This window comes from Ochotona curzoniae, unplaced genomic scaffold (genome assembly GCF_017591425.1).
Source record: "Ochotona curzoniae isolate NIBS_2020 unplaced genomic scaffold, NIBS_Ocur_1.0 contig_2318, whole genome shotgun sequence".
NCBI classification, from domain to species: domain Eukaryota; kingdom Metazoa; phylum Chordata; class Mammalia; order Lagomorpha; family Ochotonidae; genus Ochotona; species Ochotona curzoniae.
The window spans coordinates 13,653,351-13,677,932 of record NW_024465419.1 but is presented as its reverse complement, the minus strand read 5'-3'; the positions used below and the strand labels follow the sequence as shown (position 1 = coordinate 13,677,932).

At 48.1% G+C, this 24,582-nt stretch overlaps 2 protein-coding genes across 2 annotated transcripts in view; one reads left to right on the top strand and one right to left on the bottom strand.

Annotated features, from left to right (window-relative positions):
• Positions 1-9,880: 9,880 nt before the first annotated feature.
• SNX31 (sorting nexin 31) overlaps positions 9,881-24,582 on the top strand; it is a 61,503-nt gene continuing 46,801 nt past the window's right edge. Inside the window, exons 1-4 of the mRNA XM_040972649.1 lie at positions 9,881-9,946; positions 10,050-10,124; positions 18,167-18,281; positions 21,821-21,885. Coding sequence (XP_040828583.1) covers positions 9,881-9,946; positions 10,050-10,124; positions 18,167-18,281; positions 21,821-21,885 — 321 coding nt within the window. The remainder of the gene's footprint in view (positions 9,947-10,049; positions 10,125-18,166; positions 18,282-21,820; positions 21,886-24,582) is intronic.
• LOC121151320 (cytochrome c oxidase assembly protein COX11, mitochondrial-like) lies at positions 22,483-23,544 on the bottom strand. The gene has a single exon (XM_040972650.1). The coding sequence runs from the start codon at positions 23,542-23,544 to the stop codon at positions 22,726-22,728; it is 819 nt and encodes a 272-aa protein (XP_040828584.1). The 3' UTR covers positions 22,483-22,725.

The following is a 24,582-nucleotide window of genomic DNA, read 5'->3' as shown; positions in this document are numbered from 1 at the left end:
ACTGCAGGGTTTTTCAGAGCCCACCTGGTGCGTCTCCCACACACGGGACTGTGGGTGAGGCACTTTGCAGGCGTGGCTCTTGTGCAGTGAATCCACCACTCGTGGTGTGTGGGTGTTCAGAGCCCCTGCTCCCGTGTGGCTCCCCCACACAGGCCCTTAGCGGAGGAGTGGCCCGGGCGCCCTGTTATAATGACTTCACGGCGGCAGGTTCGCACCGTGTCAGTTTGTTGCAGGAGTTCTCCTGACACCTGAACCTGCGCTACGGAGGTGCTGCTGCTGCAGGCGGGGCGCCCAGCCCGCTCGGTGCGGCGATCAGAGTCCTGGTGGTTTCAAGCACTCACCAGGCAGGATGTGGGGGACTCCAGACCCTCGCCAGCTACCTCTGCGCACCGAGCCGCACTGGTCCCCTCAGCGCAGGGACATCCGATGCGCCTTCCCGGGGCCCCCTCAGCCACCAACACAACACCACTGTGCGTAGTTCCACACAAACCCAACAGTTTCGGCCCTCTGCTCCGCGTTCTGAGGCTGGAGCCTCAGCGGGGGGCAAGAAATGCGGAGGCTGCCACGTCAACCCCCAGCTCACCAAAGGTCCGGCCGCTGCAGTCTGCCTCCACCGCTGCCGAAGGCCTCCCGCCGGTGACGATCCCCCTGATCTCCCCGCCTCCGAGCTGGCCGCGTCTCCCGTCAGGCCGTTTTCAAAAGTGACTCAGCAGGTCTGGAGTGGGATGTCGGTTTCTCTGCCTTTGCCCTGCTCCGTTCTCGTTGTTCTTCCGAGTTGTGTGGATCTTTTTGGCTCCACACTGTCCCAGGGAGCTTCACGGACCTCTCCCTGCGGTTCCCTGCTGTTCCTCTTTGCTGCTTCTGTAGCTTTCTATCCCTCTCTCACTAGACTCTCCCTCACAGCCTTCCTCCTACGTCGGCCATCTTCGCTCCGAGCCAAGTTTTTCTAAACCTCACTCAGTTTCTCCTCCTGTAAAATGGGCTCGGTGGCAAGGACCCATAGCTATAAAGTGGGAAGACTTGGTAAGAGATGGACAAGATCACATGTCAGTCCACTGTGAGCCTGGTGTTCCTCATGGACATCACAGTGTGGGACATGGAACATTCTGGAAGGTAGGGTTTGCAAAGCAAAGCAAAAGCCATGATGAAGCCCTACAGAACTCCTGGTGCTCAGAACCCCACCCCCACTCCATCCTGTCCTTGTGCTCAAGGTCATGGTCTTGATTTGTCTTGTTTTGTTTTCCTCCAAAAGAACTTATTTTCTTCTACTTGCTGTTTTTGTGCCTCAACCAATGCCTCCTTGTTTTCTCCCCAGCCTCATGGTCCAGCTGATGCAGGCTCACACTTCAGGCTCCAATTAAGTGTCTCTGGGTCGGAGAGCCTTCCTTGTTCCAATCCCAGAGCTGCTTCCCCCTCGCCCCTCCCCAGCTCAGCCCTCTGCATGTGCCAGGTTCAGTGGACTTGATCTGCCCAGCAAGTTCCCACCAGACTGCACTACACCGTGTTCGTGCTGACTGGACGCCTGGTTTCCCCTGGAGGCTGTGGGAGCCCAGCAGCAGCACGTGGCATGGTCATCCCTCCAACTCCTGCCCAGGCCGTGAACCTTGCCAGACACATCATAGGGTCTTGCTTGGCAATCATCCTCCGCCCTGTTGGCTCATGGCCTGGCCACCTTACTCAACCAGCTTCCGGCCGAGGCCACCAGCTCCCTGTCACCCTACATCACCCGGGCTCTGGGTGTTTGTTTAACCAAAGTCTAGGAGTCCGATAACTGAATGGTAAGACAGGCTCAGCAGGCAGGACAGGCCCCTGGACCTGTGTTATTGACAATGGGACCTGGCGCGGTTGAAAACGCCCTTCCTTTGACCCCTAGCCTCCTTGGCTGCTCACAAAACAAAAATCTTCTTTATAGGAACCTGGGAGTGGCAGGTAGGGTCCCCTCCCGTGCATCGTGAGAGTCCCTGTTATTCATATGCATGTTTGCACTACACTTGCAACTGAGGAAGAGGAGCCCATCAGAATCCGAAAATGGAGACAAAAGGAGTATCTGAAAAGGCATTCTGTGAAAGCCCTGGCCCCCCAGGAGAAGCTTGCCTGGTCCCTAACCAGCCTACCAAAATTAATAGCCCCTTTATCTACCAGATTATTTGAGAGGGAGGGAAAGAAAGAGAGGGATGAGAGATCATGTTTTAATACTTTGGTTTAATCTCAAAGTGTCTTTGGTGGCCAGGTCTGGACTAGCGGAAGCCAACAGCCAGGAGCTCAGTGCACGTCTCCTGTGTGGGTCACAGGAACCCAAGGACTTGGACCAACACTGCTACCTCCAGGAAGCATATTAGCAGGAAGTTGGATAGGACTGCAGCTGAACTTGAATCCACAGACTCTGCTGTGGGATGAGGGTATGATTAACTGTGATTAACTGCAATGCCTGCTAACTCTGGCTAATTCAGGGGTGGAGAGCTGTGGAGAGGAGGGATTCAGGACAAAGACACAGGCAACGCATGGGTGGAGGCCATTGTCAGCTGGAACTCCCTGCATGGTGAAGCTGCCGCCAACTTCCCTGTGAGGAGGCAGAGCCAGGGGCTGGGTGACATCGCTGCACCTGATGAGACCTGTTGGGCATAAAACAACTGCTCCAAGTCCCACTAACGCACATTCAGGAGTGTAACAGTGTGGGCAGGAAACAGCTCCCAGGAGGTATGTTTAATATGGATTATAAAAATTATTTGAAGCCTGATCTCAATCATAAATCCCAATACTTCAAAAAATGGCAGCTCACCTCTTACTGCCTCAGTTTTCTAGTCTGTAAAAGCAGCACACAACTTTGACTACTACTGTGAATACCATCACCCACTCTGTGAGCCGGCGTGAGGAAGAATGAACAGACAGTAAGCTGGTACCTGCAAAGCAGTACATGTGGACAAAATGACCATCAACACCACCACCAACAGACATATAACCCAAGCAGCATTAGTCCAGGCGGCGTAATTCACTTCAGCCAATGAGTGATCTCAATTGTATTTTCTTTATTTTTCTCCATAGTTGCAAAGTAATTTTTCTCTCTGCTATTTACTGTTAGCATGGACTATGCTGAGATGTGACATCAGAAAGTCATCAACAGATTCAAAAGCTCACCTTGCTTTACCCAGGGAGGCAGAATAAGGGGAGGAGGGGGGGAAGGAGATGACTACATTAAAAAGTTCTAGAACCAGATGAATTCGAAGACTTCATTTTAGGGGATGAGAAGTCATACCCTGAAATAAAACAAACTATAAACTTGTGTCAAGTGTGTACCAAAAGGTGCAAACTGAAACGCAAGAAGAGATTACACTGTGGGGATTACAGGAAATTTTGACCTCCTATTCTTAACTTCTCTGTAATTTTTAAATCTTATTTGATGAATGAATGTTACTTTCACAACAGGAAAACTTAAAACAACAACAACAACAACAGCAAAGTATTGAGACCGGAGCTGTGGGGCAGCACATTAAGCTGCTGCCGGCAAGGCTGGTATCCCTTAAGATCACTGGTTTGACTGTGGGCCTCATGTGAGCTAGATTAGGGAAGGGCCAGGCTGGGCTGACTGTTACGACTGGTGCAAGCAAAAATTAAGAGTGGGTGAGGGTTGGTTGGGCTTTGCCACAGCATCATCTGGCAGAGGCTGGCACTGGAGGCTACTTCTGTCAAGTTAAATGCCAGAACCACCTGGAGAGTGCATAACCTGGAGTGAGAGTGGCCTAGTAGGGAAATAGTGGGCACCTCCCTCGTGGGTTACCACTCCCACTGGAGATCAGGAAAACCAGGACAGTGGCAGGGGTGGCTAGACAGAAAGGCACCCGCCAGTATGTGTGTGGGCTGGATAGTAGGGTTGGTTGGGTTGAACTAGGCTTCAATGCCCATTGACATGTACAAGAGCTAAATGGGATGTGGCACAGACTGAACAAGTCTGTGGTACATACTGGGAAGCATGGGAACCAGGGTAGGGGGCAGGCTGGTGGGGGTTATGGGGAGTCGCCCCAACTAGGCTGCAGCTCCCACTGGTTAGCGTGAGGGCTGAGTATGAAGTGGACAGGATCAGGCTGGACTGCAACACCCATCGGTTTGTGTGGAAGACAGGGCTGGAAACAGAACTGACCCAGCAATTGAAACAACCAGCATGTGCATAAGCTGATTGGGGCGACGGCTGGTGCCGGATCCTGTACTGGCAAACTTACGCAAGAATCAGGCTTGGGATCATGTCAGATGAAGTTTCTTTGGAGATCTCTCCAACTGAACTGCTGATCTCAGAACCCCAACCATGAAGAGACTATGTCAGTCAGTGGGTTCTGAATATATTTCATCATGCTTGGAACAGTGAGATTGACAGCAATTCAGAACAGTTGAGCTATCAAAACTGCTTGAGCAGGACCCTTGGAGCGTGCCTCACATCAGGGAACTGAGATGCGTGGGAAGCTGGGTGGGGCTTTTCCCTTTGTTTCTCTCCTGACCCCAGAACAAGGAAAAAAAATGATTATATTAGTATAGAAACAATGGTATTACCCACTTTCCTGTAGCCCTTGACCCTTTGCACTCTAATCAACTAAGTAAGATTATGAAAATATATATATATATATTTTTAAAAAGCTCACTGGTGTGAGTCCCAGGTGCTCCATTTCTGATGCAGCTCCCTGCTAATGCCCCTGGGAAAGCAGCAGAAAATAGCACATATGCTGAGTCCCTGCACCCATATTGGAGATCCAGATGAAGTTGACTGATCCCCAATTACCATGGCCATGGTGAATGAACCAACAGAAGGAAGATCTTCCCCTTCTTCCCACCACTCTTCCTTCCAAGTAAATACACTATTTAAAAAAAAAAAAAAAACCAACCACTAAAGTGTTTCTGCTATCTGTGCAATTGTAACCTTTGTTCAGGAAAATGAGATCTATTCTTGTTACCTATACCCAACAGAGACAAGCATCAACTGTGAACAAACAGAAAGATAACTAAAATGCTGCACGCCAAGATCTGGACAGCACAGGCTTCTGCCTCGAGCGCTGGACCCCAGAACAGCGTCGGAAGGACCCGCTGCCACCTTGGACACCACAATAGGAAGGACAGTAATGCACCCCCACTCTACACCCAGGTTTCCTCATGTCCCTTGATTTTGAACCCTGCTCTGAGACTGACGCCCACATCTAAACTCTTCTTAAGCTGACCTCTGTCCTGCCTACATGGATGACTCAGCTCGAATCCAAAGTGCCAACAACCATTGCTGAGTCAGGATCTTCACCCATCACAAAGAACCCCTCACAAACCACGGCGATAACAGCATCTCCTACCCCAGGCACACCGGCCGGCCGCAGCCCACCTTGGTCCAAGTGTCTCCTGCACGCCTGCACCGTTTAGGCAGTGGAGTTGGAAATCCTGGCTGTAGGGCCCAGCAACTGTGCAACTTTGGGCAAGTTCTGGGCCTCTCTTTCTGCGTCTCTGTCTCCTTGGCAGCAACATGGGCTTAGTCCGTCTCCATTTCCCAGTGTTGTTGAGAGGATCAAGTGGACTAACATTGTCAGACAGGTTGAATAGCACCAGGTGCGCTCTAAGGACTCCCACATGTGAACCAATCTCTTTATTACTTTCAGCTTTAGAGCGTCTGCTCAATGGCTCTTCAGGATTCTAGCAGCATGGGAAACCAATCTCCATTCTGCAAGTAGATATGGAAGACTTTGAGGGACATCTCAGGCAAGGTCTTGGAGACTCAGGGTTTTCCCATTGAGCACCTTGAATGCAGATTCACACAGCTTCTCAAGGTGGCACTATTCAAGTTCAAGCCAGTCTCAGCCTGGGAGCTGTTCAGAGCTGTGAGAATGGGAGGTATGACACACATTCTAGCAGCCCTCAGGCCTGGGGTGGGGGTGAGAGTGGGAGGTGGAGGGCATTTTCATCCTGACAACCAGTCCAGATCCTGGCAGGTGGGACACAGGCATCAGCGTTTTATTTTATTTTATTTTATTTTGATTTATTTGTTTTTGTTAGGCAGATGTACAGAGAGACAGAAACTCCACAAATGACTGCAACAGTCAGGAGAGCTGATCTGAAGCCGGAAGCCAAGAGCCCTGAGCTTCTGGGTCTCCCATGCATGTGCAGGGTCCCAAGGCTTTGGGCAATCCTCTATTGCTTTCCCAGGTCACAAGCAAGGAGCTGGGTGGAAAGTGGGGCAGCCAGGGCATGAACTGCTATGCGTGGGATGCCAGTGCTGACAGGCACAGAGCTGTTTAGCCATTGCATGGGCTCCCTTCCCTACATCTTACAAGGACACGCGATGCTCCCATTGGATTTGAAGCTACCCCAATCCAGTAGGAGTTTGTTGGATGTCTCTGAAGAGATCCAATTTTTGTATCAAGTTGCATTCTTTTTTTTAAATACTTAATTTTATTGGAAAGGCAGATATACAGAGAGAGGAGGAGAGACTTGGATGGAGAGGATCTTCCATCCAGTGGTTCACTCCCCAAAAGGCCACAGTGGCTGGAGCTGAGCCAATACGAAGCCAGGAGCCAGGAGCTTCTTCCAGGTCTCTCACATGGGTGCAGGCTCCCAAAGCTTTGGGCCGTCCTCGACTGTTTTCCTAGGCCATAGGCAGGGAGCTGGAAGGGAAGTAGGACTGCTGGGATTAGAACCAGCATCCATACGGGATTAGAACCAGCATGTTCAAGACGAGGACTTTAACTGCTACGTTATTGCGCCAGGCCCAAGTTGCATTCTTTAAATCAAGTGGACAAGAATGTTTGGAGGACATCATTCAACTAACAGCAGTCAGTCTCAGGGCTTAGATATTCTAGAAGAGACAGTCATCCCATAATCATGGACATTTTAGAGCCACCTGTTTCTGGTACCATTCTGCAGCTCTCCAATGTGTCTCAAAATTCTGGGTATTCCTTCCTCAAATTGCAGAGAGTTCTTAATATAGCCCTGTATGGGTAAAGTCAACCTAGACAACTGGCCCAAGGAATGAGCATAACATTGGCAGGTGAAGAAAGATAGATGGTGGGGTAGGGGGAAGGTGGGAAGGCAGACTTAGCTGTTTTCTCTCTCATCCTAGGGCTCCTGTCCACCAACCAGGAAAGCTTCTAAGTTGGCTCATGTTCCTTTGTTTGTATGATTCATGGCTTTAAAGATTGGAGCGAGGCAGTCAGTGCAGGGCCATAGGAAAAGGGAACAAAGAATGCCATCTCATATGCTGCAATGGTTCCCTGCTGTGCACAAGAGCCCCAGCCACTAGGAACCATGCTGGAACCTCTTGTACTGTCTAGGCTAGACCCCATGGGTGTGAAGGACACAGGAGAGGAGGCGAGTTCTACAGGGCAGAGCCATATCCTCCAGTGAACATGGGTTCTAGATACCAAAACAGAAAAAGGAGATTGGTGAAGTGGATGAGAGGCTGCAAGTAAACAGCGTGTCTGGGGCTCATGTAGCAGTTAACAAGGTCCTTGTGCTATCCCGCTGGGGCCATCACAATGTTGCCTACCAGTAAAGCAGGTTACAGCATCTGTCAGATTAGGGGACCAGGCAATCGGATCCATTCCCATGGCACTGCAGGGCCTGCTCCCCAAGAAACACTCGATGAGTATTCTGTGGTTGCAAAAATGTTAAGCTTGTGTTGACCACAGAGCAGGCTAGTACATGAAGGTACACTTTGGCAGTACTACGAAGAAGTTGATGCAGACTTTGAGCAATATATACGTTTGTTTATTGAGAATTCCCTCGAAAACAAAAACCATGCAAAGCACACCTGTAAAAATTATGGCCCAGGTGTCCCGAGACACATTGAAAAGCGACTTCCAGGAGCACAGCAGAAGCAGGTTCCTTGGTGCTTATCCTCACTCCACTACTTGCAGATTCTGTGGTGCAGAGTGACGTTTTCAACTGTTCTGTGCCTCAGTTTCCCAACCTGTAATCTGTTGAGGCCATCAACAGCTACTTGGGGGCAGTTGTGAGACTGTATGGGATGTGGGTACTTGAACATGGAGGATTAGCCAGTTGAACCAATGTGCTGGCCCTGGATTGCCTTTCTCCTAACAGCTTCCCTTATTCGACCTCCCTAACTGAACAGCCCTTTCCTATAAACCTGGTGATTGAACATTCAGTGGTATGATGTCGGCTGGGGCATTGCAGAAGACAAGAGCTGAGTTCAGTGAGTTCTGGTTCTTCCTTCTCCCCCTCTCAGAGGCACTCTGCCCTTCAAAATATTATTTATTTTTGTTTATTATAAGGGAACGAAAGTGGGAGGGAATCCATCCACTGGCTCACTATACAAATGCCCCCAGCAGCTTACGGCAGAGCCAGGCTCAGGCCTGGAGCCTGAAACTCCCTCTGGCCTCTCCCAAGTGGGTGGTAGAAACCTCAACCCCTGAGCCCTCCCTCTCAAGCTGCATGCATATTAGTTCGGAAGCAGAGCCAGGACTCCAAAACCAGGCCTGCCACTGTGGGCTGCGAGCATCCCAAAGGGCTACTTAACCACTGCGTCCCACATGCAGCCCAGAGAGGCACTTGCGCCATGCAGGAAGCAACTCCGACCCACAGAAAAAAACTCTGCGACCCTGGAAAGTGACTTCACTTCTTGGTAGGATGCTGACCCAGTGGTTATCTGGAAGACTCCGGTGTGGAGGAAAGAAAGGCACAGGCAACCATGCCCCCCCACCACCCTGGCTTCCCACCTCAGCAACCATGCAGGGTGGAACAAAATCTATTGGGATATAGCTAGCCGGTTTAGCCTCAGCAACTAAGGATGAAAGCCTGTTGGGAGTGCTTGAAATGGGCAGACAGGAGAGCAAATGGTGTATAGGCATCCCAGCTGACTGCAGGATTCTGGCACCTGTTGGAGGCCAGCGCTGGCTGCTTTCTTTCTCAGGTTTCAACACCAGCCACTTCCTTTGCGGAGGTGGGGTGGGGGTTGGAGGGAGGGTTAAAGAAAAGAAAGTAGGGTCACTTGTTTGTCACAGTTCACCAAATTTAAGGCAACAAACGGAACCTGATTAATTGTGCTGATCACAAGATACCAAATTTAATCCATCAATTTCTAAGCCCTAATTCACGCTGCTGTGTACAGTGTTGGCAGGCTAGTAACTGGTCTCTACCTAAAGCAAATGTCCCCTGGTCTACAGAGGTCAGAATCCTGGGCAGGAGCCCATTTTTGACTTCAGCTTTTTCCTTTTTTTTTTTTCTTGGTCCCCTGGTTCCCTCACCAGGCTGTGGTCCTAGCAGACAAGTTCCCTGCTGGGGCAGGAGGGGGCTGTGGTGGCGGGGGCAGGCTGGCCATGCCTTCGCTTGACCCGATTGCCTGACGTGTGTGCCCCAGGAGTGCACTTTCACGGTTAGTTTAAGGAACTCTGAAAGCCTGTAAAACAAAACAAAACAAAACAACAACAAAAACAAAAACAAAACAAACAAACAAAAAAACACGTGGATTTTTCTCCCCGGAGGGATTTGGCCCTCTACCCCTACCTCCTTACTCCAACACCCTCTTCCATACCCCTCTGCCATTCCTAAGGACTCCAGAGCCCGAGGGAGGCTCTTAAAGTCGATTGCGCTCCCCAGGCTCCAGTAGGCACCTGTTCTGCCCCATGGCCACCCTCGATGCCCGAGGGCCGGCTGGGCCACGACCTTGGGCGCACTCCGCCCGCACCAGTCCCGGACTGCGCTCACCTGCTGCAGGAGCAAGGGACAAGGAGAGGGGTGCGGTCCGGCCCCGACCCTGCCGGCTGGCAAGAGCTCCTCCCTCAGGAGGTGTGGCCAGCCCCGGTGGGGTCCCCCGCGGCGCAGAGAGAGCCACCTGTCTTGCCACAACCCGGTTTTTGGAGCCACTGCAGGTGCATCAGGCGGCGCTGCTTCGAGCCCACCAGCCATGAAGATGCACTTCTGCATTCCGGTGTCCCAGCAGCGACCCGACGCGCTGGGGGGCCGCTACTTGGTGCGGCCAGGCGGGATGTGGCCGGGCTGGGAGGGCTGAGGGGTCCGGGGACAGCGACCTCGACGACGGCTTACCTGGGACGGGGCGGGGTGTGTGTTTGCAGCTGTACTCCGTGTACCTGGACGGCTTCCTTTTCTGCAGAGTGCGCTACAGCCAGCTGCATCGCTGGAACGAGCAGGTGAGCGGTGGGAGTGGGGAGGTGGAAGAAGTGTGCCCCGGGACGCCAGACTCCCTTGAGACATGGGACTTTCAAGTCCCGGTCCACAGGGTCGTGGTGAGGACCAGGTGTGACCTGCTGTGCAAACAGCTCTGAGAGCACACACTCACACTCCTGATCCCCTCTAGCTGAGAACTGAGAGAGCTGGATGCAAGTGCTTTTCCCTCTGCAGTGCGGCCGGTAGGGTGCAGAGTCTGCCATGGGTGAGTGGGCTCCCTTACCTCCCGGACTAAGTTCCCTTTCAAACTGTGCAGAACTCTCTAAACCAAGGCGTAGAATTGAGACTTGGGCCTCCTGTTCAGGGGTTGGGTTGACTTCCTTTCCAATGTTTCTCTAAGCTTGCCCCCTTTGCCAAGGTGCCTGGCTGTTCCTGACTTTCAAAGGGCCACGCTCATGGGTTTCAAGTCCTGGTAGGCTGGAGACCTGGCAAGCAGATGGCTGAGCTAAGAAGTCAGAGTCCTCTCTGATTTCTCAAGTTGATGGCCTGGAAGGGATTGGGGGGAGTACTCTGCCGGGTAGCCTGAGGTACTATTCTGAGTAATGGGTTTCATTGTTGTCATGAGGAGGTGTTTTCAAATGAGTTTTCCAAATGAGCTCAGGAGTAAATGCCAAGTTTAGGAATCAACTTTGCCCTCTATACGATTTTCTTTCTTAATTGTTAAAGTATTTACTTATTTGTAAGTCAGTTACAGAGAGAGGGACACACACACACACACACATAGGTCTTTCATCCACTGGTTCACTCCCCAAAGGGTACAACAACCAGGGTTAGACACTGCTGAAGCCAAGAGCCAGGAGTTTTCTTCCAGGTCTCCCACACAGGAGCCCAAACATTTGGTTCATCTTCCATTGCTTTCCCAGAGGGCATTAGCAGGGAGCTGGATTGGAAGTGGAGCAGACGGATAAAGGCCCTGCAGGTGGATCCTTACCCTACTACAGCACAATGCTGGCCCTTATTCTTTCGGGGGAATTTTAAAGAATACATACCTGAAACATCAAAGAAAAGCATGAAGCAGACAGAAATGCTCTATCCAGAGGCGCCAGCCATCAGCAAGTTAGAAAGAGTCCTATTAAGCCCTGCTTTTCTGATTGATTGACACCCCTGCTGTCCACACCAGCTCAGGCCTCTGCACCTCCTGTCAGCAACCAGCTCGGCTTATACTCTCTAACGCTGAAAACATCACCATGGCGTGCCCTCTTGTGCCTACATCCTAGTGTAGAAGTGACGAATTCCAGAAGTGGTCTCTGTGTTGCCAGAGCCTGCGACCCATCACAGGTCAGGGGACAGATGATACAATGAAGAAAGGCGGTGGATGCAGGTGTGTGAGCGCCAAGAAGCTGCCTGAGGGAGAAGCCTACAGGTGGAAGTGGTGAGGACTGCAGGTGGAAGATGCAGGTGAGCATCTTAAAGGGAGAGGAGAGAAAGGCAGCCTAGGGATTTGGAGGCAGGAGACAGGTGTCATACCCCCCAGCCCCAACCCCCTGGCCCATCTTCCTGGAATGAGGAAGTGGCCATTAGAAAGTGCCAAACCCAGGCAGCGAGGAGAGTGTGGGGTATCTGCTTCCTTGTTCTTGGTTCCTGGTTCCCCTCCTCTCCTCCCCTTGCCTCTCCTCTTCTCCCCTGTCTTCTCCCTTCTCCTCTCCTCTCTCCCCTCTCCTTTTCTGTCTTCTTTCCAAGCTATAGTTTATATGTTGACTATTACGACTCTTACTATAGTCCTATAAGCTAGAAAACCAAAGCACAGTTTTCCCAAAGTTGTACTCAGAGTGTTGAAGTCAGGATTTGTTCTTCAGGATCTACTGTGACCCACTGCACTACATAGGAAGCCTCTTACTAAAGTTGGAAAAACAAATCGTATCAGTACAATGGTTTAGGCTTACTCTAATGTGTCTGTACTATGTTTTGGAATAACTTTAGTAAGTTCCCTCATTTTAAGTGTTCTGTGTGATGAATTTTGTGATCACCTACAAATTCCCCCCGCATCGTCAAGGTAGAGAAAGTTCACTTCTTCTGTAAGTTCAGTTGGGGCTGGTGTTGTAGTATAGTAGATGAAGCCTCTGCCTGTGGTGCCAGCATCCCATAAGGGTGCCAGTTCGAGTTCTGGCTGCTTCGCTTCTGAGTCTCCTCCCTATTAATGACCTGGAAAATGAGCAGAGGCTCTCTCAAGTCCTTGAGCCCCTGCACCCACAAGGGAGAATCAGGAAGAAGTTCCTGACTCTTGGCTCCTGGCTTCAGACTAGCACAGCTCTGGCTGTTATGGTCATTTTCGGGGGGTGAACCAGTGGATGGAAGATTTTTGTCTCTCTTTCGCTTTATGTATCTTTCTTTCAGATAAAAAAAATCTTAAAAAAGAAATAAAAGTTCATGCACCTTTGTTCCTCTCCACTCACCCTACCACCCTCCGCCTCCCCAAGCTCTGGAATCAGAGTTCTAGCTGCAGGGTTTGTCTTAGAGCATCCAGCAATCCCCCTTGAGATGGGCAGTGCAGCCGCCAGCATCACTCCTACTTCATAACGAGTCTGTGTATGGTCATGTGATTTAGCAAGTCAGAATACAGGATCCCCATTAATGTTTGCCTTTTCAGGAAATAACACCCGCTCTTTTTGAGTACCAGTGTGGCCCAAGCACTGTGAGACACAGGACTGAGTGAGTGATCTTTGTTTTTTTCTGAGTCACCCAGAGTCTTTGCTCCTTCTTCTTCCATGAAAGATGTGAATGGCTGAGAATTCTTCATCTGATTTAAAACAAAGATCTACAAAAAGGAGGCAACATACAGGTCCCATCTGTGGTGTGGTGTGTGTGTGCACGCGTGCGTGTGTTTACGCAAGAGAGAAAGTGAGAGAGAGAGAGAGAGAGAGAGAAAGATTTTATTTACTGGCAAGTTCAGCATCCCAGTGGACTAGAAAGCCCTTCCGTCTGAATTCACTGATTGACCCATTGACTAAGGGTTTTGTTTTAATGAGTTCCCATAACATGCTGTTTACTGTGTTAAGACTGATCTTCACTCATCCAGACTGTGTCTTTAAGACTTAGATTTCCATTTTGAGATGAAGGAGGGCTGTCTGGCTCAGGTGAGGCAGCTCCATGTGTGGGTCAGTCGAGGGATGTGTCTAGAAGCTAATGCATGGAAGATGGGACCTGGCAACAAGGCAGCTGTTATCTTGAGGCCAGCCACAATCCAAGCTCTTAGCTGTCAAAATCTCCAGCCCCAACTGGGGAAGACTCCTGGGGCCTGGCAGCCCCATTCCTGCAGCTCCACCTGCTGCTGACTGCTACCCCTTCCTCTGTCTTGTCAGCTCACTGGCCCAACATCTTCTTGTGCCTTTGGATTGGTGAAACGAGTTTGATTTATGTCCCTCTCTACACCCACACACCTAAATGGATACATAGACATGTGTGAAAGAAACATTGAATCCACTCACACCAACAGTATCTTGGTTGTGTATGCCATGTGAGGCCCTAGGAACAGGATGCTTGCCTCTCGCCTTCTGTGAATGGCAAGTGGGATAATGGGGATGTCAGGAAAGCTGGCAATGAAGGTTTTGACAGGAAGGAGGTGCTCCACGAGTGTCTACATGCCCCATTGGCACTCCCTCCTGCCTGGTGCTGAGCAGACAGCCTGCTGCTCTCTTCCTCTGATCTAACCTGATCCGCTTTCCTCTGCTGTCCTACCAAGGCTAGCACACTCATTGCCTCTGTCTGGTTCACTCTGGGAATACCCTTAGTTTCTGGTTCTCTCACCAGGGATATGCCCTTTGTCAAGATCTGCCTCCTGTAGGAAGTCTACTTTGATCTGCTGATGCACTCCTCAGATAGCCTCAACAGCTGGAGCTGGGTTAGTCTGAGCTAGGAGTGGGTCATCTGGGTCTTCCATGCTGGTGCAGGGGTCCACGTGTTTTGGCCTTCCTTTACTGCTTTCCCAGGTGCATTAGCAGGTAGTTGGATGGGAAGTGGAGCAGCTGGGACATGAACTGGCACCCATATGGGATGCTAGCATTTGCAAGATGAAGATTGAGCCATTGCGCCAGCCCCAAAGGAGGTCATATTTCTGACTCCTCTGGCTCTCTTCTCTTTCAAGGCCAGAGTTGTGTGTTGGGGCAGTCAGCAGCAGAGATTATTCTGAAATGAGAACCACCTTCTCTGCATCCAGGCTTCGAGAGCCCTGCTTCCTGGCCCCTCATGCAATGAGCAAGCTGGTGACCAGTAAACCAGGGTAGACAACCTGCTTCTCCCCCACCACTCCCATCCCCGCCACCATGGAGAAGGGATGTGGGGGTAGCAGAATAGCTCCCTCCCTGAGATTCTGTCGAAGTCTGGCCAAGCAAGAAAGACAAACTCCACGGCACCTCTCAGTTATGGGGCAAAGGGCTTGTGTTTCCCGCTCTGATTGCTTGAGAGGGCTGCCAGCTTTCATAGCTGAGCTGTGTGCCTGAGAAGGCTTCCGTGTTAGCAGAGCTCAGCAGGCAGGGCCTGTGCTTGATTTTGGGCAAATGTAACTGTCCAGTTCACTGTCTGTTTCCTCCCCCAGAACAGAATCAGAGAAGGAGCGGTAAGCTTTTCTGAGTTGGGAGAGTTTGTGCCCCAAGAAGGGCACAGCCACTGTATCAATTGCTGACTTTTCCCCTAGCCATGGGCCTCACAGTAGGACAGGAGGGGTCGGCTCTGGGCGCTGCTCTCCTTTAGGCAGGTAACAGGCAGCCCTGCTGTCTCTAGGCTGTGGGAATTGGAGCCCATCTGGGAGCGGCTTCGACATGTTTGAACACATGCCAAGGAAGACAACTATCTCTTAAAGATCACTTAATCAGTTAATCAAGAAACAATTGCAGGCAAAGAAGATACATCTCTGCTTTGGTTTAATAGAATCAGCAGAGAGAAGGAGGCATCCATCCGGGCTGTTGGAGCAGCTCTGCCTGGCATGATGGGCCAGGGACAGTCTCTGCTACGGCAGGGCAGTATTCTGTGCTAGTTTCACGCAGCTGTGGGGTCAGTGAGTGGTTGGAATGAGATGAGGGTCCAGGGAGAAGTGGTGGGAATGGCCTATGTTTCCACCCACAGAAGGTTGCATTTGTAATATGGAGTGTCCCATTCTGCCTTTCCTCCTGTCGTTCTCCAACCTCCTAAATGACTTTTTAAAAATCTTAATTTGTTAAGTTTGTAAAGTTCAAAGGGCTTCGACACATGCACATTATCGTGTATCTGCAATTCTGTATCATACAGAGTAGTTTTAATGCTGAAAACAATTCGGTATGTTTCGCTTCTTAAGGACTCCCTTTTCTGCCTGAAGCCATGGGGGACTGCTGATTTCTCTGCTGGTGCTCTGCTCTTGCCTTTTCCAGAATGTCACAGGATTGAAATCATTACAGTATATTGCTTTTTTTTTTCTCCAAATTGGCTTCTTTCACATAGTACTATGCACTTAAGATTCATTTATGTTTATTTGTGGTTCGCTAGCTCATTTATTCCCGTGTTTCATCGTGTGCCTATATCATAGTTTATTTATTGATTCACACGTCAAAGGACATTTCATTGCTTCTGGTTTTGAGAGTAATGAATCAAACTGCTGTAAACGTTCGATGCAGGTTATTCTGTGGACATGGCTCTCAGATTGGTTGAGTAAATACTTCAAACTAGGATTGCTGGATTATGTAGTAAGACTATGTTTAGTTTTGTAAGGAATTTCCAAACTGTCTGTTAAAACTGCTGCATTTCCTCTAGAACATTTGACTTAAGGTTTCTTTAAATGGGAAAAATAGGGGTCATTGCCATGGTAAAGTAGGCTAAGTCTCTGTCTGTGGCACCAAGATCCCATATGGGGGCTACTTCATTTCTGATTCAGCTCTTTGTTTATGGCCTGGGAAGGCAGCAGAGGATGAATCAAGTCCTGGGGCCCCTGAACCCAAGTGGGAGACCCAGAAGAAGCTCCTAGCTCTCAGCTTCCAATAATCTTCACCCCAGCCATTGTGACTATTTGGGGAGTGCACCAATGGATGGAAAATCTTTCTCTCTGTCTCTCTGTAACTCTGCCTCTCAAATAAAAATAAAATATTTACCACCCTGAACACGCCCGATCTCATTTAAAAATCAAGTCTTTGAACAAACAAAATCAGAAAAATAAATATTGGCCTCAAAGTCTCTCTAAAAATCAAACAACAACCAAACAATATACAGATTGATTCAGTGGAACCTTCCATGCGCTGTCCAATGCAGTGGCAACTTGCCACATGTCTTGTGTCTGCTGGACACTTGAAAAATTATGCCAGCCAAGGAAGTGAATTTCAAACGTTTATTTTTGTTGTTTCAAGGTGCTCCTCTGGCCGATGGCCAGCATGTTGGATGGTGCAGCTCCGGCCACAGTGAGCACTCTGGCTTTTGCCTGAGTGAGTTGAGAAACCCTGGCCATTCTGGGTAGGGTAGTGGAATAATGTGACGTGTGTCCTAGCTATCACTTGGCATGCTGGATCAGGAATAGCCCAAAAAGGGTTGAGTGCAGGAGCCGAGAGACTGGTGGGAAGGCTGCTACCATGATCTGGGAAAGAGATGGCAACGCCTAGTATCAGGGTGATGGTGGTGGGCATGGAGAGAAATAGATTTCCCACCAATTTTGAAGTCAGAACCCATGTAAGGTAAATAATGACAGTAATTATTGTATTTGTGCCAAAGGCCCTGGAGTTAAGATTCTTATCTGTTTGAAGTTTCATTTCTCTCAAGTCTGCTTTCCTTTTTCTGAAAGCAACTGACTAGGGCAATAGTCAGATTTCAGCCCGCTGTTCCATAGCACTGTGTTGAAACCCAACTGGGATTTGGGGGTGTGTGGGGGTTCTTCTCTTGTTCTAGAGAGAATGATGTGGCTTCACCTTCAGACTGGGCTGGAGCAATGACACATTTTGATTCTTCATTTTAAAGTTATGTTCTAGGCATTCAATATTCAGCATCCATAAAAGCAGCCATCATTGATTCAAGCCCATGGACCCTCCCACTTACATAGGACACCTGATGACACTCCTGGCTCTTCAACTGAGCCTTGCCGATTCCTGGCTGTTGAGGCCATCTATGGAGTGAACTAATGAATGGAAGATCTCTCTCTCTCCTCCCTCTCTCTCTCTCTTTCACACACTCTCTCACTCTCTGTTAACTATTTTGAATAAAAACAAACAAGTGAAAGAGTCAGCTGTATGATCTTGAGGCATGTATGAGGGAGGAATGGGAGAAAGGGCCCATGTGGGTTTGTATTGGGATCATATGTCCCCCTTATGGAGGTTCTGCCACCAGCACTGTTTAGTAGAAATACCATGTGTACAACACACATAATCTCGACTTTTCTAGTAGCCACACTAAAAGGGTAAAATAAATGGACAGGATTAACTTTAATATAGTATTTTAGTTAATCTAGTACATACAGCTATTTTCATTTCAACATGTGAGCCCAGTGACAACAAGTTCTCAGTAGCTATTTTCTTTGAAATTTTTGAAATAACTCTGAAGTCTGGAATAAATTTTACCCCGAGAGCACATCTCAACTAACATGAGCCACATTTCAGTGCTCACTGGGTCCTAGGTGGTAGCTCCCTATCATGCCACATAGTACTGCTGTATTGTCCAGTTCAGCTTTGGTGGAGGTGTGATGGAAGGATAAAAATGCTAATAATTATCATCACTGATAGAGCAAAGGCACTCTTTTGGAATGAATTATTGCAAAAAGAAGTATTGTATGGTAAGCAGTCTTATAAGACATATGAAAAATAAAAGTACATCCTAACTCAATCAAGCTTAGGTTAGGAGCTGTTTGTCCGTGATGTGTCTAATAGTTCTTCTAAGACACAAGCTAGAATACATTTCCCTCTCAGAAAATAAAACTATCTTCTTCTCCTTTTGTCTACCAGGAAGGGTAAATATCAAATGAAGTGCTGGGCAGTGACTTGCCATGGAAGAAGGAAGGGACATTGGTATCCCATCCACCTTGACTTGGAAACTCGGTTATCTGTGTGTTTTCTGGTTCTTCCAGCTGAAGCGAGTCTTTGGGAACTGCCTGCCACCGTTTCCACCCAAGTACTACCTGGCCATGACTGTATCCATGGCCGATGAGAGGAGAAACCAGCTGGAACAGTATTTGCAAAATGGTATGTATTTGATGGATAAGCTACACACCACAGAACTCATCCATTGAAAGCATACTGGCATAGAGCTCTGAACATATTTATATAATTGTGTGTGCCTCACCTTAATCTAATTTTCAATCAAACAACAGCATTGCTCCAGAAAGAAATGTTTATTTTAAATATTTATTTTATTTGAAAGGCAGAGTTATGGAGATAAGGAGAAAGAGAGAGAAAGGGAGAAACAGAGATCTTCCACCCACTGGTTCACTCCCTAAATGACTGTAACGACTGGGTCTATGCTAGGCCAAAGCTAGGAACCAGGAGCTTTTTCCAGGTCTCCCATGTGGGTGCAGGAGTCTTAGCACTTGGACCATCTAATGCTGCTTTCCTAGACCGTTAGAATGGAGTTAAATTGAAAGTGGAGCAGCTCGAACTCAAACAGGTACCCTTATTGAGATGCCAGTGTCACAGGTAGCTGCTTAACCTACTATGCCACAGTCACTGGTCTCCAGAAAGAAATTTTGTAATTATTAGGGGTCAGACCAGACCTTATTCCCTCCTCACCCAGTCATGGGGAATAGCATTCTGATTTCTTTTTTGTTTGTTTCCAAATGGCTTGAGTATTCCCCAGATGTTGCCTGTGTGCGTAGTCATGTGTGTACGGATCGTGGTTTGTACTTTATCAGAGGGAATTATGACACTTTCCTCCGTCTGATGTTTTATGCAGAGTATGCAGGGAATTTCTGCATACTCTAACTCATTGTTTTGAAATGTTCACTTTCTATATTTGCTTCATTATTCTTTTCCCCATGGCTATGTATTGTGCTGGTATATATATATATATATATATATATACAGTATTTTTGAAGTACTTGTACACAGCTCAGCCACTAAACACTTTTTTAAAAAGAGAAATATCTATGTTTTTTTTAAAAAATATTTATTTTTATTGAAAGACATGTTTACAGAAAGAAGGAGAGATAGAAAGATCTGTCTTCCTTTCTCTGGTTCACTCCCCAAGTGGCCGCAATGGCTGGAGCTGAGCCAATCCGAAGCCAGGAGTCAGGAGCCTTCTCCTGGTCTCCCACACAGGTGCAGAGTCCTAAGCCTTTGGACTATCCTCTGCTGCTTTCCCAGGCCACAAGCAGGGAGTGGGATGGGAAGTGAAGCAGCTGGGATTAGAACCAGCGCCCATCTAGAATCCCAGCATGTGCAAGGTGAGGACTTTAGCCACTAGGCTACCATGCCAGACCCAGCCACTAAACTCTTAAATATTTCTCCATGTATTTTCTTTATTATTATTATTTTTGTTTTTTATATATTTGTTAATTTTTTTGTTTATTTTATATTTTTTAAACTTTTGTTTTCTTTTTTTTTCTCCATGTATTTTCTAAGATCAAGCACAGTCTCTTAGGTAACCACAACATAGCTGTCAAAATCAGGAGAGTAATATTGTCACAATGACGTTATCTGGAGACCTTATTCAAACATCATTAACCATCACACTTATGTCCTTCACAGCAAAAGACAAGGAGTTGTTCCTTTTGAGTATTTGTCTTTAACTCTGTGAGTGAAAATTCTGGATCAAGGTTTTCCCGTTTGTTCTCTTTAAGTAGAGATTATGCCTCTTTTTAGACTTATCGAATCAGCCTTTTGAAGTTCAAAATGCAAGCCCAGAAACCATTATTTAAAATGTATTTATTTATCTGAAAGGTAACGTTGCAGACAAGTTGGGGAGAGAGAGATATCTTTCATGTGCTGGTTTACTCCCCTGATGGCTGGGTCTGGACCAGGCTAAAGCTAGGAGCCAGGAATTCCATCCGGGTCTTCCATATGGGTGCAGCAGCTCAAGCACTTTGGCCATCTTCTTCTGCCTTCCCAGGCACATTACCAGGGAGCTGGATGGAAAGTGGGGCAGCTGGGACTTGAACTTGTGCTCATACAGGATGCTGATGCTGCAGATGGTGGGTTAATCCACTGCGTCCCTGTGCTAGCCCTGTCTACAGGCACCTGTTCCAGAGCTGTCCCTCCCAACCCACAGAGATGAATATCACACATGACATGAATATTGCATAAAGCAAAATGGAAGGACTTTGTGCCTCTTTCAGAAAACAGAGTTGGCCTGTTACATGTAGAGATTCTGCAACGTGTGTGGGAAAACGTGGCACTGTTTGGGAAAAGAGGCTCCCATACATGATCAGTCCGTTCTGGGTGTGACTGCTGCTCATAGGCATCCTTGGATGATCTCAGGAAAGCAGCAGCCCAGAGAAAAGGATCTGACAATGATGACAAGTCAGCTCCAATCCAGGGCAGGATCCAGGCGACGCCCTCTGTGTACGGGAGAGTGGGTCAGAGGAACCTGGGAGAGCAGCACTTTGGAAACTGAGCTCTCACTGGGCATCTGCTCTGTCTGCTCTGGCCACAGCCCCTGGCTGCTGATGTTTTGCTGTTTAAGATGCATTTATTTGAAAGGCAGAGCATCACATGGGGACAGGGAGTAGAGAATAAGAGGGTAATCTTTTGTCTGCTGGTTTGCTCCCCACTGGCTGCAAGAATCCAGAGCTGCGCTGTGCCCAAACCAGGAGCCTGGAGCCCCAGTCTGTCTCCCATGTGAATGGCGGCAGCCCAGGCACTTGGACTGTTTTCTGCTTTGTCAGGTGCATCAGCAGGAAGCTGGATTGGAAATTTGCACCAGCGCTCTGATCTATGGGATGCTGGCGTCACGGGAAGAAGGTTAATATACTGTGCCACATTGCCAGCTGGGTTTTCTGGCATTTTAAAAGAAAGGGCCATATATTTCTCTGACTTTGGAAGCGTAAGCCACTCTAAGTCTCTCTGACCATCTCAGAATGCCTTTTTGATAACCTCTTGAGAGCTCTCATTATTTCAAGAGGTATTCTCAGCATGATTTGAAGTTTTTCAAATTGTTAGTTGTCTTGCTAAGTTTGGAGTCTAGATTCGAATCTATATTTAAGTTGTAGGGACACAGTGAGCTAAACTGTCGCTTGCAATGCCCACATGTTGTCTCTGAGCACTCAGGTTGAGTCCCAGCTGTGTTGCTTCACATACAGCTGCCGGCTAACGCAATCCAGGCCTCCTGGCTTTGGCGTGGGGCAGCTCCAGGCACTGCAGACTTTTAAGGAGTGAACCAGTGGAAGGAAGATCTCTCTCTCTCTCTCTCTCTCTCTCTGCTTCCTAGTCTTAAAAAGACTCAAAAAACTCAATAAACCTAAAAAAGAGATTATTTTATTTTTTTTAATTAAGCTCATTATCACTCAGGGCAGCAAGGTGGATGTGGAGCAGTGTGGGGGTGCAGGGACCAAGTGAGATTTCTGAGGGCCCCGTCACCCTGGCTTGTTAAGAGGGGTTCCTGTTGTTAAGCCGCCTGGAGAGAGGCGTGCCTTATGGGTTTTCCTGTAATGGGGACATCTAAGCTCCATTACTTTTGGGGACAACTATGCACTAGCAGTATATTGAGGGGGGCTACTTTGGTGGACAGAACAGATAATAGGCTGATTCAGCCCAGCCCCAGCTAACCCACATCACTGTCTGTTTTTCAGTAACTGCAGACCCGAACGTGTTGAAAAGTGACGTCTTCACTGATTTTTTAAAATGGGTACAGCTGGTAAGCTGGTCCTTTTTTTTTTCTTTTTTTTTTTTAGTATTAAAATAATTTACTACATTTTTTTTTACAGTTTTGTTAGCAGAACTTATGATGCCAGCAAGTTTTCACAATTGCACCCTTACATTTTAACATTCAAAGACCTGGAACTATGATTGTAAATACTAGCAGTCTAGTACATGCATTTACACATTTTGTTTCAATACCATGGGTTGTTCACCGATTCAGTACTCTGAATGTAAAACAGTGCTATACCTTAAGGGAAAAATGAAATCAAATCTGAAATAAGAATGCAATCCTTGGCCAAGCATGTGAGGCTTACCAACTCTTCTTCCACTTTGGGTTTTTATCATGGGTCACACTACAGGAAAATAGTGGACAATTATTTTACAGATGGTAGCAACCAATTGTGAGATGTGGTCACCGAAAGCTCCAAGTAGGCAGTCTTGGACATAATTTTGGACATAATTTTTTTGCTGAGAAATTCTCCTGTTCATTGTTACTATTATGAAAGGTAATAACCTGGAAGGCAACTGTTGAATTAGGACCAACCATCAAGTATATGTGTACATATTTAAGCAAAAAAAAGCAGCTGCTTTTAATACTATCAAATTTACATATGGTGTTAAAAGTCATACATATTACAAAGGTATGTGGGTTTCTTGTGATGCAAGCTGAACCTGTTCTCTTCGTTTCAATTGGTGTACACTGGGAACAAATAAACCTTTTGTATAACAGTATTTCACATTATTGGAGAACTGGAGAGAGTTTCTCCTGTGAGAAGGCAGGATACATGATTTTTCAAAAAAATCACAACTTTGGAGCAGGACTCAGTTGCCAACTTCAATTATACCCTGGGATGGGCAATTTGTGTCCTTCTTTTGCTTCAAAAAAAGTATAGGAAAGAGTGATAAGATCAACATTCACCATTCTTGGATCTTCAGCAAATTCAGGATCAATGTAGAAAAACACTGGCATATCCACTTCCTCTTGGGGATTAAGCCTTTGTTCTTCAAAACAGAAACACTGTATTTTATTGAAATATTGCCCAGCTTCAAATGGTACAACATTGTATGTAGAAATTCCAATCACTGGTTTGTCAGTAGGATTCTTTGCTTTATAAAACGCTAATGCAGTCTCTCCTGGCACCACATATATTTCCGTCTGCTGAGGTCTGAAGTTCCACTGCAGACTGGCGTGCACATCTGCATTAAAGGTAACTTTGATGATCCGATCCTTAACGGGTACCATGTTTTCAATTTGGTCTGATCCATGACCTGCTACTGCTGATCCTCCAAGCCCAGTAGTCTGGCAATAGAGCCGATAAAGGGGCACCGCGGCGTAAGACGCCCCCAGCATGCCCACGGCGGCCGCGGCCACGTACGTGAGCACCGTCTTGTTCCGCCGCCGCCAGTCCTCCTCCTGGGCGCGCGTGAACGGGTTCGTGCTCTTCGGCCGCCGCCCGGGCTGCCCGGCCAGGATCGGGCGCTTCCCTGTCCCGTGCCGCCACCTCAGCCCCGTCTCAGCACTTCCTGTCCCGCTCCATGCCCGTCTGAGGAAGGCTTCCGCCCGGTCCGCGGCCCAGAGCACACGGCCCGCGCGGCTCCATCGCGGGCCACAGAGAGCGACGCAGCCCCATGCTGGACGCCAGAGTCCTCCCATAAGCCCCCAAAAGGACGCCTCCTTTTTTTTTTCTTTAAAAGACTTCTTTTTATTTCATTTTATTTATATGAAAGGCAAATTGCCCAGGGAGACAGAGAGAGAGATGTCTTTTGTTTGTTGGTTCATTCCCCAAATAGCCACAATGGCCAAGCTGGGCCAGGCTGAAGCCAGGAGCCAGAAGCTTTTTCTGAGTTTCCCATGTGAGTACAAGGGTCCAAGGACTTGGCCCATTGTCTGATGCTTTCTCAGGTATGTGAGCAGGGAGCTGGATAGGAAGTGGGGCCGCTGGGGCTTGAACTAGTGCCTGTACTGGATGCTGGTGCTGCAGGCCATGGCCTTACCTACAGTGTTACAGTGGTGGCCCTTACTCTTCTGTTCTTGGGCCGTTATCTCTGTGTAGAACCTGCATCCATGTTCACCATATGCACACGTGGTTGGACTCATGGAAGCCTGGACTCCAGTTAAGTTATTCACTTCTAGTAGTTTTGAGGGTGGGTCCTATTCTGTTCTTCAGCAAATTTACAATCTAAGTGGATAATGAGGTGTGTCATTAACCCTGGACTGATTTGGTTAATTAGATGTATTTTATTATAGTCTCAGAATCCCATGTCTCAAAACTGACCCCAGGCAGACAGCTTTGGGGTGCAGCAGGAGAGCAGCCACTCTTACCAGCAAGCAAGTCTATGACCCTGGGTCAGCCTCCCAGGGTTTCCATTGCTCCGGGGTAAAGACGTGGAGCCTGTAGGCCATGTCAGCCTTGACTTGCATGGTTTCTGCTGCTGCCTTTCTTATAAAAAAAATCAGGGAGGAAAGTCAGTGTCTTACATGGTAACCCATGGCAACTCCCTCTCCTTGGTTCCCAGAGAAGGGTATGGTCACTTGCCATCCATGGTGTGCAACTTTGCTGTGTCCATTTGTTTAGCGCATTATTCCTTCTAACTGCACAGAAGGAGATCTTTTTGTGGCCTGCATGTTTGAGCGAAGGCCCTGAGAGGACTCAAGTTGTACGATAATACTATTCAGTTGAGCTGGATCTCT